This window comes from Heterocephalus glaber, unplaced genomic scaffold (genome assembly GCF_053883595.1).
Source record: "Heterocephalus glaber isolate CG9 unplaced genomic scaffold, H.glaber_assembly_v1.0 deba00001444, whole genome shotgun sequence".
Taxonomy (NCBI): Eukaryota; Metazoa; Chordata; class Mammalia; order Rodentia; family Bathyergidae; genus Heterocephalus; species Heterocephalus glaber.
Genome location: NW_028258297.1, coordinates 28439516 through 28453489, shown reverse-complemented (window position 1 = coordinate 28453489; position 13974 = coordinate 28439516). Strand labels below are relative to the sequence as shown.

Here is a 13974-nt window from a genome sequence, read left to right as displayed (position 1 = left end):
TAAGACCCTGTCTGAAAATAAAAAATAAAAATAAAAAAGGGATTGGGGATTCTTAGTAACACACCCACACAGCCAAAGGGTCAGGTGGGTAGTAAGAACACAGAAAAGGATGTACAGTGATATAAATTTGATAGAGCTATTGAAAACTACAGCCTTAACTTTAAAAAATGATGGACTTAGTTCATTAATTTGCCTGTCAAGACAGGCTGTGGTTCCAGAGAAGACACTTTGTCCAGGTTCCTGATTGCAGTAGCTACACAATCCAGACAGAATGAAAGGAAGTGATTTGAAACAATTGTTTGAAAAGTAAATGGTTGGAGCAAACTGGACAAGAAGACAAAGTTTTAGCAAATAAACTCAAACTTTTTAAAATCATTAATATATGTTTGCTGTACACTGTAGGTGACTCCAGTCTCAAGCCCCTATTCAGAGTGCCAGCTGTAGGCAACTCTAGGTCCCAAGCCCCATGCCAGGGCCTCACCTGCAGGCAACTCACCAGGCCAATTTTTTGGGACCTAGGCCCACTACTTTGTTCTTCCCTGCCCCAGGGATGAAATGGATGAATGACAAAGAGACACAGAGTCAGTTTAACATGCAGGCAGCCAGGGGCCTTGTACCTCTAGTAGACAGAGGAGCTCTGATGTTTTGGCTCACCTTTTATTCATCCAAACACAGGCACAAGTAATCAAAGTAACACAAAATTCATTTAGTTTCCAATATCCATTAGTACAGTGTCCAGTGAAAAACTTAACCTCAGCTGTCTTAACTTTTCCCTAATATGTAATCGCCCTTTGTTCAGCCTTTCTCCTCTGTGCTCACAAAGGAGGCCAGTTAGGCCTTAATTATCCTCTGGTCCTCAACCGTACATAATGATTGTATTCATCATGAGGAATTAGTACATGTACATAACTCATCTTAATTCTTTTTTAAATTCCCTTGACATTATCATTTGCTTAACATTTGCCACTAAAATGGATATAAAATGATGCAGGGTCATGACTTACAGTCCTCAAAAAGCCAGGGAAGTTGAACATTTCTATTAAAACATGTTTATTGAATGTATTTTCCTCTATATTTTGCCCTTTTTTGTCTTTTTTATTAACTGTGGTTTATATATTCTTGGTATTAATACTGTTAGTTATAGATGTATGAAGTATCTTAACCCAGTTCATTTTTTTCATTTTCTTTATAGTGTTTTGCCAAACACAAGTCCATAATTTCAGTGTAGGATTTTTAATTACTTGTTTTTTCAGTACACATTTTTTGTAATGTTTAAAGGAAACCCTACTATAATAGCCAGCCTCTCGAATGATCCTCAATGATTATCATCTTCTATTAATCAAACTTTTAGTTAATTCCTCCTGTATTATATTAAGTTTGGTCAACATGACCAGTGGAATGCAGAGGAGGTTACAGCATGTAACATTAAAGGGGTTGCTGCTATCATGGCCCTTGCTCTAGTGGAAGGCAGCTGCCATATTATGAAGACTCACAGTACCTTTACAGAGCCTCCCACATAAGAGCAGCTGAGCCACCTAGCCATAGCCAGTGCCAAGTCCCCTACCACATGAGTGAGTCATCTGGAAAGTAGACCCCTCTGCTCCTGTCAGCCTTCAGATGATTGCAGTTCTAGTCACAATCTTCACCAAAAAGATTAATCTGCAGCATATAAGGAAAAATTATCATCAATACTTATAGATCTTCAAACAGACAGCATAGTATATTTTCTGGAACCAGGAATGAAAAAAGGAAAGAAAAGAATGAAAAACAATTGAAAGAACAGAACCAAGGGAGAAACACATTCTATCATTAGTGAAAAAAGGGAATTACAAGAGGGAACAGACTGAGAGGAGGGATTAGAGGTGAGAAGGCATTGAACATTTACATGAATCTTTACAATGAAAGGATTATGTGAACATTAGAAGACCTTATCATTTCACAATTTCTGGAATTTTACAGATATCAATGAATAAAGTTCCACTCATAGGTAAATCTTCTTCATCTCACATATTGAATTTGTATTTTTATCACAGACAACATCATTCCAGCCCCACTGCTTCCAGAAAACTATTGAACCACACTGTTGTGAAGAATGATTTGGCTCCTTTAAGTGCCAGAATCTAGAGAGAAACAATAGTAGAAATTCATTAATGTATGTGCAGTCGCTGATTAGAAAGTATTTGGAGTGAGCAGAATGAAGTTGAGGGTGAGGGCATTTCAACAATTGCTCCCCCTTTTCATGCTGCCCTCCTCAAAATCCTCCAGTACAGACTCACGTGTTTACATGTGCTCCTTTAACATTCTCCCGAAAGGATTTTTACAACACAGTATGCCCTTGTACCTTTGTATTACAACCTAATCTTTGCTTTCTCCTCTTTACAAGATCATTGTTCTGACCTAGGTTGTTGAACAATTCATTTCTTCCTAGCACGTAACACAAGCTGCCTCCTGTCACCCATGTAGTCATTCCTAAATTTCTCTCTTCTTCTAGAGCTGCCTTAAAAGAGTGAAGGTCTCCTCACTCTGAACATAAGATTTGACCCTGCTTCCATGGAATAAAGCATAGGTTTGAGAAGGGAAGCTGGACATTGTGTTTTGGAATTAAATGATTTGATTTTACTACTAATTCAGTTAGATAATGATCAAGTAATCTAATCTTATCAGGTATTTAATTCCTTATATACAAAAATAAAAATCATAAAAAATCCTCACAAGATTGTGTGAGGGTAAAAGAAGATAATGTACAATTAAATTATATTAACAGCTATAAAAATAGAATCATTGTGTAATGATTCTACTATATTTGCATACAGTTCTGACACATTTTAAATCCTAAGATTAATTTAAGTCCCTTCTTGTGTTTTGAGGCAGAAAAGTCCAAATGGCTTAAGAGTACTATCTTTGTAGTTAGATATGGGGTTGAAATTCATTCTTTTGGGCCAGGATTTAGCTCAGTGGTTCCGCCGCCTGCCTCAAAATTCATTCTTTTATCTTATTAATCTATTAATCTTCAATAAGTTATTCAATTTTTATCTGTATAATGAGTTCTAAACCAGGGAAGTTTTATGAAGTTTAACTGAGATGATGCATAAACTTAGTAAGAGTTTAATAATTCTTAATTCTGTTATCATTATAATCATTAATATTATCATAGTTAACAAAATGTCCCTGAATTGTCTATGTAAAATGTCCTATAGTTCTTTTATCTAGGTCTGCATGCACCTGACATTTTCCTTCAAAGGTGTTTGATTGATCCATTGCCAATTGTTTTTACCTTGTGGATCAGAGAGCCCCAGAAAATAGGAAAAGGACTTATTCAGCTGCAGGACAATGAAATTCTGCATGAAATAAAAGGCATTATAAATTTTGGAATTCCCCTATTGATCAGGATAAAGATTCTTTAAAGACTTTATACCTATACTTAGAAGAAAACACTATGCAAGAAACAGTCACAAGTTGGTGCACTAACCAAAACACAGGTCAAAGCATCAACATCCCTGTAGTGGAGAAAAGACCCTAACCCATAAATTTCCATCATTCATGATTTCTTTACTAAGACAGAATAGTTTTCAAATGATCGTGGGTTAATTTTTAAACTTTTAATCATTTTTTAAAACATTTTGTTAAATGCTAGTTAATTCTCTGTAACTAGCCTGTGACTGGGTTAAGGGATGTTTAAAATAAAATAATTCTGGCCGGGAAAGATTAGCATCTGAACCTATAGGCTCAGTAAAATGGCCTCTTCAATGTGGGCAATGATCATGCAATCTTGTGAAGGCCTTAATAAAACAAAAGGCAGAGGAAGAAGTAATTCATCTCACTCCACTTCCTAACTGCCCACTTGAGTTAGCAACTTTCTACTGCCCTTGAACTAAGATTTCAAGCATTTGCTTGCCTTGCTATCATGACTTCAGCCCTGGACTGGAGATCGCAGGAAACAAAGTCAGCATACAAAAGTCTGTAACACTCATCTACACTACAGTAAATGATCTGAAATGGAAATTAGGAAAATAGTCTTTTTTTACAATAAAAGAATAAAATATCCAGCAATAAACTCAACCAAGATGGTGCAACCTAAAGGACAATCACTGAAGGAATGAGAGCCCAAGTGTTTTTAGTGATCTCTTTACAAACCAAACCAATCATAGCAAAACAAAAAGTCTATGAGGTCATGCATATGTCAAATAATCATATTTACATATTATAAACATTTTTTTCTCTCCATCACAGATTAATAAACCAAAAAAAACCCCAATATTGAGGGATATATACACAATGAAGTATTATCAAGTTTTGAAATGGGAGAAAAATCCTGTCACATGCTACAATGTTGATGAACCTTGAGGACATCACGGTAACTGAAATAAGTCAATTGACAAAAAGATGTGTATCATATGACTCCACTTATTTGAGAAATTAAAGCTGTCAAATTCACAGGAGCAGGAAGTAGAAGAGAGTCTGATAGAGCCATTTAGCCCTAACCCTAACCCTAACCTAAATGACCAGTAATTGTTTAATGGGTATAGTTTCAGTTTTCCAAAATGGAAAAGTTCTATGTGACCTTAACAAACACTAGTGAATTTATGCTTAAAAATGGTCAATATAACAAATTTTATTTTGTATTTTTCCAACAATTAAAAAAACTTTAAGGAAAAATAAAGTACCTGCTCTCCTTCCATATTGATCATCACCAAATGTGCTCCCATTTCAACACATGTCTGCTCACTGTTATCCCAAACATCCTTTCCAGTAGAAATGAAGTAGCAGCTGGAACCAAAAGACTTCCACGTAGTTGGACAACAACCCCAGACTTCTGTGTTACAAGAAAGAAACGTGACTGCAAAATATGACAAATAAGATAAAAGAGATGTGTTTTTCACATGTAAAATTCCAAGGATAAAGGGTTGTTTTCTAGCGTTGGCTTCTTAATTCAAGTGTTTACTCTTCTCTGAATTATGTACTCTGGGGCCAGGGAGTTGATTTTAAGAAAATAATATTTAACATTAAGTTCTCAATTTTTACAAAGTTATCTTGCAGAATTTTCCTGAATTTTTTTTTCAAAAAAGCTCGTTATTAAATTTTGGTTCTGTCTTTCTTTTTACATGTTATTTCATGATTATATATTGCAAGCAAGAAGTTCACTTTTTAGTTTTAAGTTACCAGCACAGGTAAACTTGGAAACCAGTTTCCCAATAATTTTGTACAAGGAAACACTCCTTACAAGTGGAATTAAAACTATTAAGCTTAGGCTTCATTAGGTTCTAGCTGTACTATGTATGTATGTCTTCCAGCAAGTTAATAACTTCATTTTTTTCTCTTTTTTCCATTTATATATTTATTTACCATTGTTATTTTGTTTTGGTATGGGGGATTGAACCCATGTCCTCACACATACTAAACGAGGGAAAATTAAACATCCAGCCCTTTGAGTCTCCATTATTTCTTCTTTAGATATAATAATGTGTACTGCCAATTTCATAGAGACAATGAATCATATAAATATGAACCATTTTAATGTGGGCTTAATTTAAAAAAATATTCAATAAGTTCAACATAGTACTATATTTTTATCAGATATATATGTAACATTATATATATTATACACTTATACAAGAATGTCTAAATAAGTTGTATACTTTGCTAGATTTAAAAAATTTTAAAGGCATGGTCTTCTAGAGATTATATCAAGACCCATATCACTAATATACATTGATGTTATTATACGTAGATACATATAATTTTTTTAAGTTGTTACATTTTAATATAAAGAATGAAAACAATTTGCAGACTTATTCTTCTCTTAGTAACAGTATAAAATGAAAAATATAGACCATATCGCTAATCATTTTAATACTGGCTCCTTCAGAAATATATTTTAGTTTGTATTTTGTTCATATAGAAATATATTTTAGTTTGTATTTTGTTCATTATTAATGACTGTTCACATTAATGACTGTTTTTATAATATTCCTAAAAAATATATTAACATTATTTGAATTTTTAAATCTAATTATGTGACTTTTAATAGGGCATACTGGCTTTACTTATACAATTTTATATGGCAAAGATTTTTCATAATTGAAATATGCTAAATATTTAGCTTCAAAATTGAGAAAAATATGTATCAAAAGTTATGTTCAGTAAAAGTATTTGTCAAAAAAATTATACTGACATTAATTTTATTTTTCCAGTATGTCCTGAGACTAATTGCTGACTAAAGTGCTTTGTAAATTAAAGAAATAACAGATGTAAATAAAAATTTCCTGATAAAACTTAATAAAATTTTTTTATATATTCCCCAGAATGGAGAAAGCAAATGACTACTGAGTGAGAAATAACATATATATTTTGTAAATTATTTTATTTTTGTTCTTTAGATTCAACAGCATTGAAGAATGATATAATCTAATTCTCAGTTCATAGATCATTACAATTTCTAATAGTTCACTATATGATCTTAGGCAGATTAATGAAAGAATACAAAATTGGTGACATTTTAGCAAAGCTCTTTCCATACCTATCTATGTATTTGGATGGGAAAGTTTTATCACTTTGTGTCATTAAATTGGAAATCAAATAGAATTAATATTGATATCTATTGCATTCTAACAAAGACATTATTTAATTATGGATAAATCAAGTTACATTTTACATCCCCCTTTTTATTAAGAGATGAACTTCCAATTGAGTGTTACTTTATGAGCACTAGTTTATCAAAATTTAAAATAAATTACTGATGTTTGAATATTGTGTTCTGATAATGATTGTAACAATAACTACTATAATGAAAATTTAACTTTTAAAGTCTCATAGCCCACATCAGGTGAAAATATTAAACATATACTTATGTACATATTTTGGCAGAGAAGGGAAATGTCACATAAATACAAAACATCTAAATGCTAAATAATACAAATTTATTCTTTTGTTTACTGAATCTGTGTCAAGTAACATTTTGTTGTGGTTTGTAGACACTAGTAGATACATTGTTTTAAAAAATATTGTACTGTCAATATTTCAAATGTTCTAGAAATTGAAGCCTTTGTTTCTTTAATATGATGCAATCTTTTCAATTTGAAATTAAATTTCAGAAGACACATGCAATCTTTCAAGCCTTTTTTAGGGTTAGCCAAGCAAGACATTTCAAAGACCACTAGTTCAGGCAGAGTCCAAGCTGACTAAAGGAGCTCTGACTCTATCCACTCATTTCAATGTCACAACACTCCTTTCGCTGAGTCTAATGGGAAACAAAATGGCCAACACGTCGGTGTGGATTTCAATAACGTTCATAACACTGATGAAAATGGAAATTTAGTACTTGAACTCTTATTTTTTCATTTTCATTGAAGTCATGTAAGAAGATATTTTTATAATTTAAACGCTTATTTGCTGATATGATACACAAAACAATTTTAAGTTGAGATTGTTTATCATTTGAATTAATTGTACTAAACAGCATTCTTGGTTATAATATTAGGTTAAATAAGAAAAAGTGTACAGATGGAAGTGGAGCCAATTTAATTAATATCCATCTCTGATCAATTTCAGATCATTCTGATGTCTAAGGCCAAAGGGTCCATTACTAATTTCCAAGGAGATATTTTAAGACTCTATTTGCTATTGCAGGAGTTCCTTCAAAAATTGGGAGGTGAACTTTCCTAGTGGAATTATGTTTTCCTTACAAAAAGTCACCTTCACAGTAATTTGACAGAAGAATCCCTTGGAATTAAAAACAATGAAGAAAAGATAGGAAACCATTTTTTGTGTTGCTATCCAACACTTTTTTGCCAAATGTCAGAAAGAGAGAAAGAGAGGAAAAGGGAGAGAGGGAGAGGGAGGGAGAGAAGGGAGAAAGAGAGAGAGAGAGAGAGAGAGAGAGAGAGAGAGAGAGAGAGAGAGAGAGAATTAATACCAATATCTATGGAAATACAAATTAGCTTCTGCCCTCTCTTCACTTCTCAAAGGCATCTTCATAAAAGCAACATCATGAAACAGTCCTTGAAAGACAAGAGCCTTACACCTGTCTAGATTACATTTCCTTACTCTGAATGATTAAGACCACAATACACACATATTTTGGCTCTCTTTGGCTTTTCTCACCAGTGTCAGTCAACTATGGTCCTGAATGTATCTCTCCTAACTCTCCACATATGACATTACCAGGAGTGTCTTTTGAGATGAGGATAGTAAAGCCTGAGACAATTCGATGGGTGATAAGCTGGCACTTGGAATGTAAAGGAATATCAAAAGTTAAACATAAAAAAGAGAATTAAATATACTTCACAAAGGATGAGGATAAAGTGGAAATTATAAGATTTGTTATGAATCATTTCCAGAGTTGACTTGAACAAAATATACATGTATATGTTGATAATATATTATTTTTTTAGTACTGGAACTCAAACTCAGGACCTTGCACTAGCCCCGCAGGCACAGCACCACTGAGCTACATCCCCAGCTCTTGATAATATTTTTTAAGATAAGGAAACCTGGAGAAGGAATTATTTGGGGCATATTCAGAACCTAATATAAGCATGTCAGTTTAGAGAAATATTGATATACAAACAATCTATCTATCTCTTTCTCTCATTCTCTCTCTCAAACACACACATACACACACACACAGAGACTATAATACACCAGTCTTGATAACAGCCCTGCTCTCTGAGAAAGAAATGTATAGATAAGGATTTACCTTTCACCCTGTTCCTTCACTGAAGCAGGTTAGACTTGAATGGTAGCTATGCAGTAGACAGCCTTTTGTCATATTGCTCACTTGCAAACAGAAAAGTCACTGTGGAAAAAGAAAGAAGACGAGAGTCTACCCACTCCATTACCACAGAGCCCGAAGCTCTCCTCTGTGCTAGGCTCCTCACCTCTCTCACACACATCCTTTCTCTGTGCAAATCCAATAAAGACCAAGCTAACACACTGCTTGTTTATATTTACTTATCTCATGTGACTGCCTATACAACTGTCCATTTATTTTTTTGTTTCTTTCCCCTACTAAGTTAAGTTTGATATTCTAGGCCAAGTCTTATTTCTGTTTTGTGCATCAATTACTGAGAAAAACCTTAAAAGAGTTACTGTCACAAGCTCATCAACAATATTTATTGAAACACTTTGTATTGTTCAACTTTATTTTAATAATCTTGAAGGAAGCACCTAGGTTATGTTGATGTTTTCTAAATATTTCTGACAATAAATAGCATTAGATAAATATATGGGGAAATAGCAAATAAATTCAGACTTTAAATATTTAGAGATATTTAAATGTCTCAGGTAAAAATTAATAATTTTTTCATGAGTGCTTGTTCAGTAAGACATATTCTCACTTAGGTCCCGACTTGACTCTTTGGCTCTTCATACTTCTATCTTCTACTTTCCTCCCCTTCTTTCTCCTTATCTCTCCTCTCATACTAGTACTGAAGAACAATATTGTCAAACCCTCTACCATTGTCTTAGTTAGACCATCTTTGTTTTAGGGTGCTGAATTTCAGTTTCTTTTTGACTAATGAAATAACTATTTTTAACAACTATCTCCTTGTGCTTGACCATAGGAATTAAAATAGATTCTAAAAAAAAAAAAAAGAGTCTAACATTGGTAAAAATACCTTCGTGTTTTACAGAATGTGAGATGTATTTCACCTCAGAGGCAGCTACCAATATGAGCCACTTGACATAGGAAGTCATTATCACTCTCTCCCAGACTATTCAATATCTATTTTAATTACCACATCAGAACAGAGAATCAAATTGTAGATTGGAGAGCACAAAGACTTTTGAGATATCTCAGAATGAACTGGAAACATGTATATACAGAAACAAATGAGACAGGGAAGGGATATTCTATTTCCTTAATTCTACGTTACCTTGTTTGAACACTTCTTCATCCTATATTGGAGAAAACTCCTACATGAATCAAAGACCCTAAGGTAAACTCTCCCCATTATAAAAGCAATTACAGCTGCAATTGCAATACAGGGTGTTTGTGGCTGGAGAATACAGAGCCACTGGCAAGTGCAGCTCTGGAACATACAGCCTTGGATGATGGCTACGAATGACACACCTTCCTCTGTGAGGTCATTGTGCAGGAAATGCTCTCAGAACCAGGTAAAGCTAATCAGTTGTCGAAGGAGAAAGAGAATGAAATAGGGGAGGGGAAGGAGAAATCAAGAAAAGCAGGTCTTTCCTAGCAAGAGCTGACATATTGGTGAAAAGGAAAATATCCACACGAGAGGAAAGGAACTGGAGAGGCAGCACCCAGTGAGGACCTCACCCAAGTAGCCCACTGAGAAATAAACACCCAGGAGATTGATGAAAATTACAGCCCAGAACCAGATCCTCTACCAGCAGGCTATGTTCTCTGTCAGATTAGGGAGACAAAGGCAGTTACTGAAGGGCCAAGAGCCAAAGCCCCCAAGGAGCTGAGGGCAGTGAATAAACCAAAGGAAATTAGACTAACTAAAAATTCCAAGCAAGAAGAGAGCTCACAAACTCCCCAAGAATAATCAGGTAGCAATTCTGAAGCCCAGAAAAATCTGACAAAGCACATCCACACATGAGTATAATTTTTATTTCCTTATTCTTTCTTTTTCAGTTTTACATTCTTTCATTGATGTACTGTCATTCTCAAAACATCACTTTTGTCTCCTATTTCTAATATTCTTGCATTTTATGTTTGGTTTCTTATTATTTCAACTGCTTCTCTCTCTGAGACACTATTCTTTCCTTCAAATCCTAAGACTACTCTTTGGGTCCCATCTCTTGGCTTTGATCTGTCTGTTGACTTACCTCTTCTCTCCAGTTGACCCTCATCATCTCATCATACAATTCATTCTCTATTCTGAAATGAAGAAAATAAAAGCTTACCTCTGCCTTGAGGTTGCTCTTCTTGTACAATTGTGTGGGTCTCTGTGTTGAGAATCTCTTGTATTTCTCTCCCTGAGGATGTTTCCTGAAATGTGACTGATGATTAAGAAGCCAGAGCTCATAGACAATCTCTCACACACTCAATGTGAGTAAGAGATGTCTACTCAGTGTACAAAAGAGAAGTCACAGTCGGAACTAAAATAAATAGTAATTTAAACATGTGGGAAGAAAGAGAAAATTGGAAAACATACCCTAAACTTTTCTTAGAACTTTGACAAAAGAATCCACTGGACAATGACCCCCCCCCCCCCCGGCTCCTCTGTACAGCCACCTGTTTCCACACTACAAAGACGCAGAGGACACCGGACCACCAGACCATGGTACTGAGTCCCGCCATTCCCGGCCCAGATGTAGGGGCTTCTGAGCTGCTGTCCCACTGCTCCTGGTGCAGAGGAAGTGACTTCCTGGCCACCATCCCTCCCGCTGCTCCCAGCCCACAGGAAAGGGCTTTTGGGCCACCATCCATACCACTCATCCTGGCCCCTGTCCCACCTCTCCCAGCTCAGAGGAGGTAATCTGTGCAGGCGCCAACAGCACCCACCCCCAGTCGAAATGAGAAAACATATAAATAAGTCTCAAAACCAGACTTCCAGATCACCTACAGCAACCCCAAAGGGAAATGAGATGGAACGCTCTGATATTCAACCACCTGAGTATCACTGAACTGGCAACAAAAGGGGATCTGGAAAAAATGAAATCAGAAATAGTTTCTCAGATAACAGGAGAAATTGTGCTCCTAGTGCAAGACATGATTAATAAATCTAGAGAGGAGCTGAGGAACATGATGGAATCCCAACATAGGAAACAAATGGAATCCATAAAACAGATGCAAATAGATTTCCAGGACATGAAAAACTCCATTGAAAGTCTACACAGCAGAATGAGCCAATGTGAGGACAGAATTTCAGATATAGAAGATAAGATTGCAGTTAGTGACCAGGAAAAGAAAAATTGCTTCAAAATTATAAGGGAACAAGAGAAATGAATCCAGCAACAGCTAGATGATCCAAAGAAGAATAACATAAGACTGATTGAGCTCAATGAAGAAACAGAAGAGAGTGCAGATGACATAAAAAATCTCTTCACAGAAATAATGGCAGAAAACTTCCCAAGCAGGGGAAAAGAGCTTGACATACAGATAAGTGAGGCATATAGGACTCCAAATAGCCTTGATTCAAAAAAATCTATGCATAGTCATATAATTGTTAAGATTCTAGAAACACAACAGAAGAAAAAAGTTCTACAAGCAGTCAGAGAAAAGAAACATATCACATACAAAGGAAAGCCCATCAGAATCATGGCAGACTTCTCAACACAAACCATCAAGGCAAGAAGAGCTTGGAGTGACATATTCCAAGCCCTAAAAGAAAACAGCCTCCAACCCAGATTGATGTACCCTGCAAAACTATCTTTCAAAATTGATGGAGAAATAAGATAATTTCATGACGAAGAGCACCTTAGGAACTTCGTGAATACCAAAACAGCACTCCAAAGAATTTTACACAATATCCTAAGAACAGACATTGAGGATCACAACCTCAGGAAACAAAGCAGAATGAACCCATCTGGAATGACAAGAAATTAAATGTGTTGTGCAAGTGCAAGGACCCGAGTTCGATCCCTGGTACCAAAATAAAAAATAAAAAAAAAGAAAGAAATTAAATGTGAAGGGGGAGAACCTAACAAAAAGAAAAAGTCATGGCAATGACAAGTCAATACGTTTCAGTTATAACCACCAAGGTTAATGGTCTCAATTCACCAATCAAAAGAAATAGACTGGCAGAATGGGTCAAGAAGCAAAATCCAACAATATGCTGCATACAAGAAACACACTTAATTCAAAAGGAAACTCATAGACTGAAAGTTAAAGGGTGGAAAACAATACTCCATGTGACAGGAACCCGAAAAAAAGCAGGAGTAGCTATCCTCTTTGCAGATCAAGTAGATTTCAAACCAACACTGATTAAGAGAGATGAAGAAGGACACTACATCCTTGTAAAGGGAAGAATCCGAGAGGAAGAGATGACAATCATAAATATCTATGCACCAAACAATAGGGCACCCAACTATATAAAACAAATACTAACAGACATGAAAAGTCATATATGCACTAATACAATTGTAGTGGGGGACATCAACACCCCACTGTCACAAATAGATAGATCAACTAGACTAAAAATAAGTAATGAAATACTAGAACTCAATTGAACTCTTGAACAAATGAACTTAACAGATGTTTACAGAGTCTTCCACCCCACAAAATCAGAATACACATTCTTCTCAGCTGCACATGGGTCATTCTCCAAAATAGACCACATACTCACACATAGAACATGTTTAAGTAAGTGCAAAGGAATTGAAGTTATCCCCTGTATATTATCAGACCATAGTGTGATGAAATTGGAGATCCATAGCAAAAGAAACTCAAAAAATGTCATAAACACATGGAAATAGAACAACACACTTCTAAATAACCAATGGAAAACAGAGGAAATTAAAGAAGAAATCAGACAGTTCCTTCAATTAAATGACAATGACAATACAACATATTGGAATCTATGGGACACAATGAAAGCAGTCTTACGAGGGAAATTCATAGCAGTGAATAAGCATATTAGGAAAACAGAATGAGCCCAATTAAACAACCTGATGCTGAACCTCAAGCTTCTAGAAAAAGAAGAGCAGGACAACCCCAAAGCTCATACAAGGGAGGAAATTATAAAGATCAGAGGAGATATCAATGCAATGGAGACTAAGAGAGTGATACAAAAAAATCAATGAAGCCAAGAGTTGGTTCTTCGAAAGAATCAACAAAATTGACAGACCCTTAGCCAACCTTATCAGAAAAAGGAAAGAAAAGGCCCAAATCCATGCAATTAGGAGTGAAAAGAGTGAAATTACAACAGACCCAGCAGAAATCCAGAGGATCATCAATACCTACTTCCAGAACCTATATGCCAATGAGATGGACAACACAGAAGAAATGGACAGATTCCTAGATACATATGAATTAACAAAGTTGAACCAAGAAGACCTAAAAAT

The 13974-nt window shown here is 35.2% G+C and overlaps 1 protein-coding gene across 1 annotated transcript; it reads right to left on the bottom strand.

Moving 5' to 3' along the window:
- Positions 1-1981: 1981 nt before the first annotated feature.
- Positions 1982-8914, bottom strand: LOC101720297 (C-type lectin domain family 6 member A). The gene is given in 6 exon segments (XM_004921199.2): positions 1982-2120; positions 3223-3338; positions 4665-4810; positions 7224-7237; positions 8703-8750; positions 8752-8914. Coding segments are annotated over 6 exon segments (603 nt in total). The 5' UTR covers positions 8892-8914.
- Positions 8915-13974: the final 5060 nt, after the last annotated feature.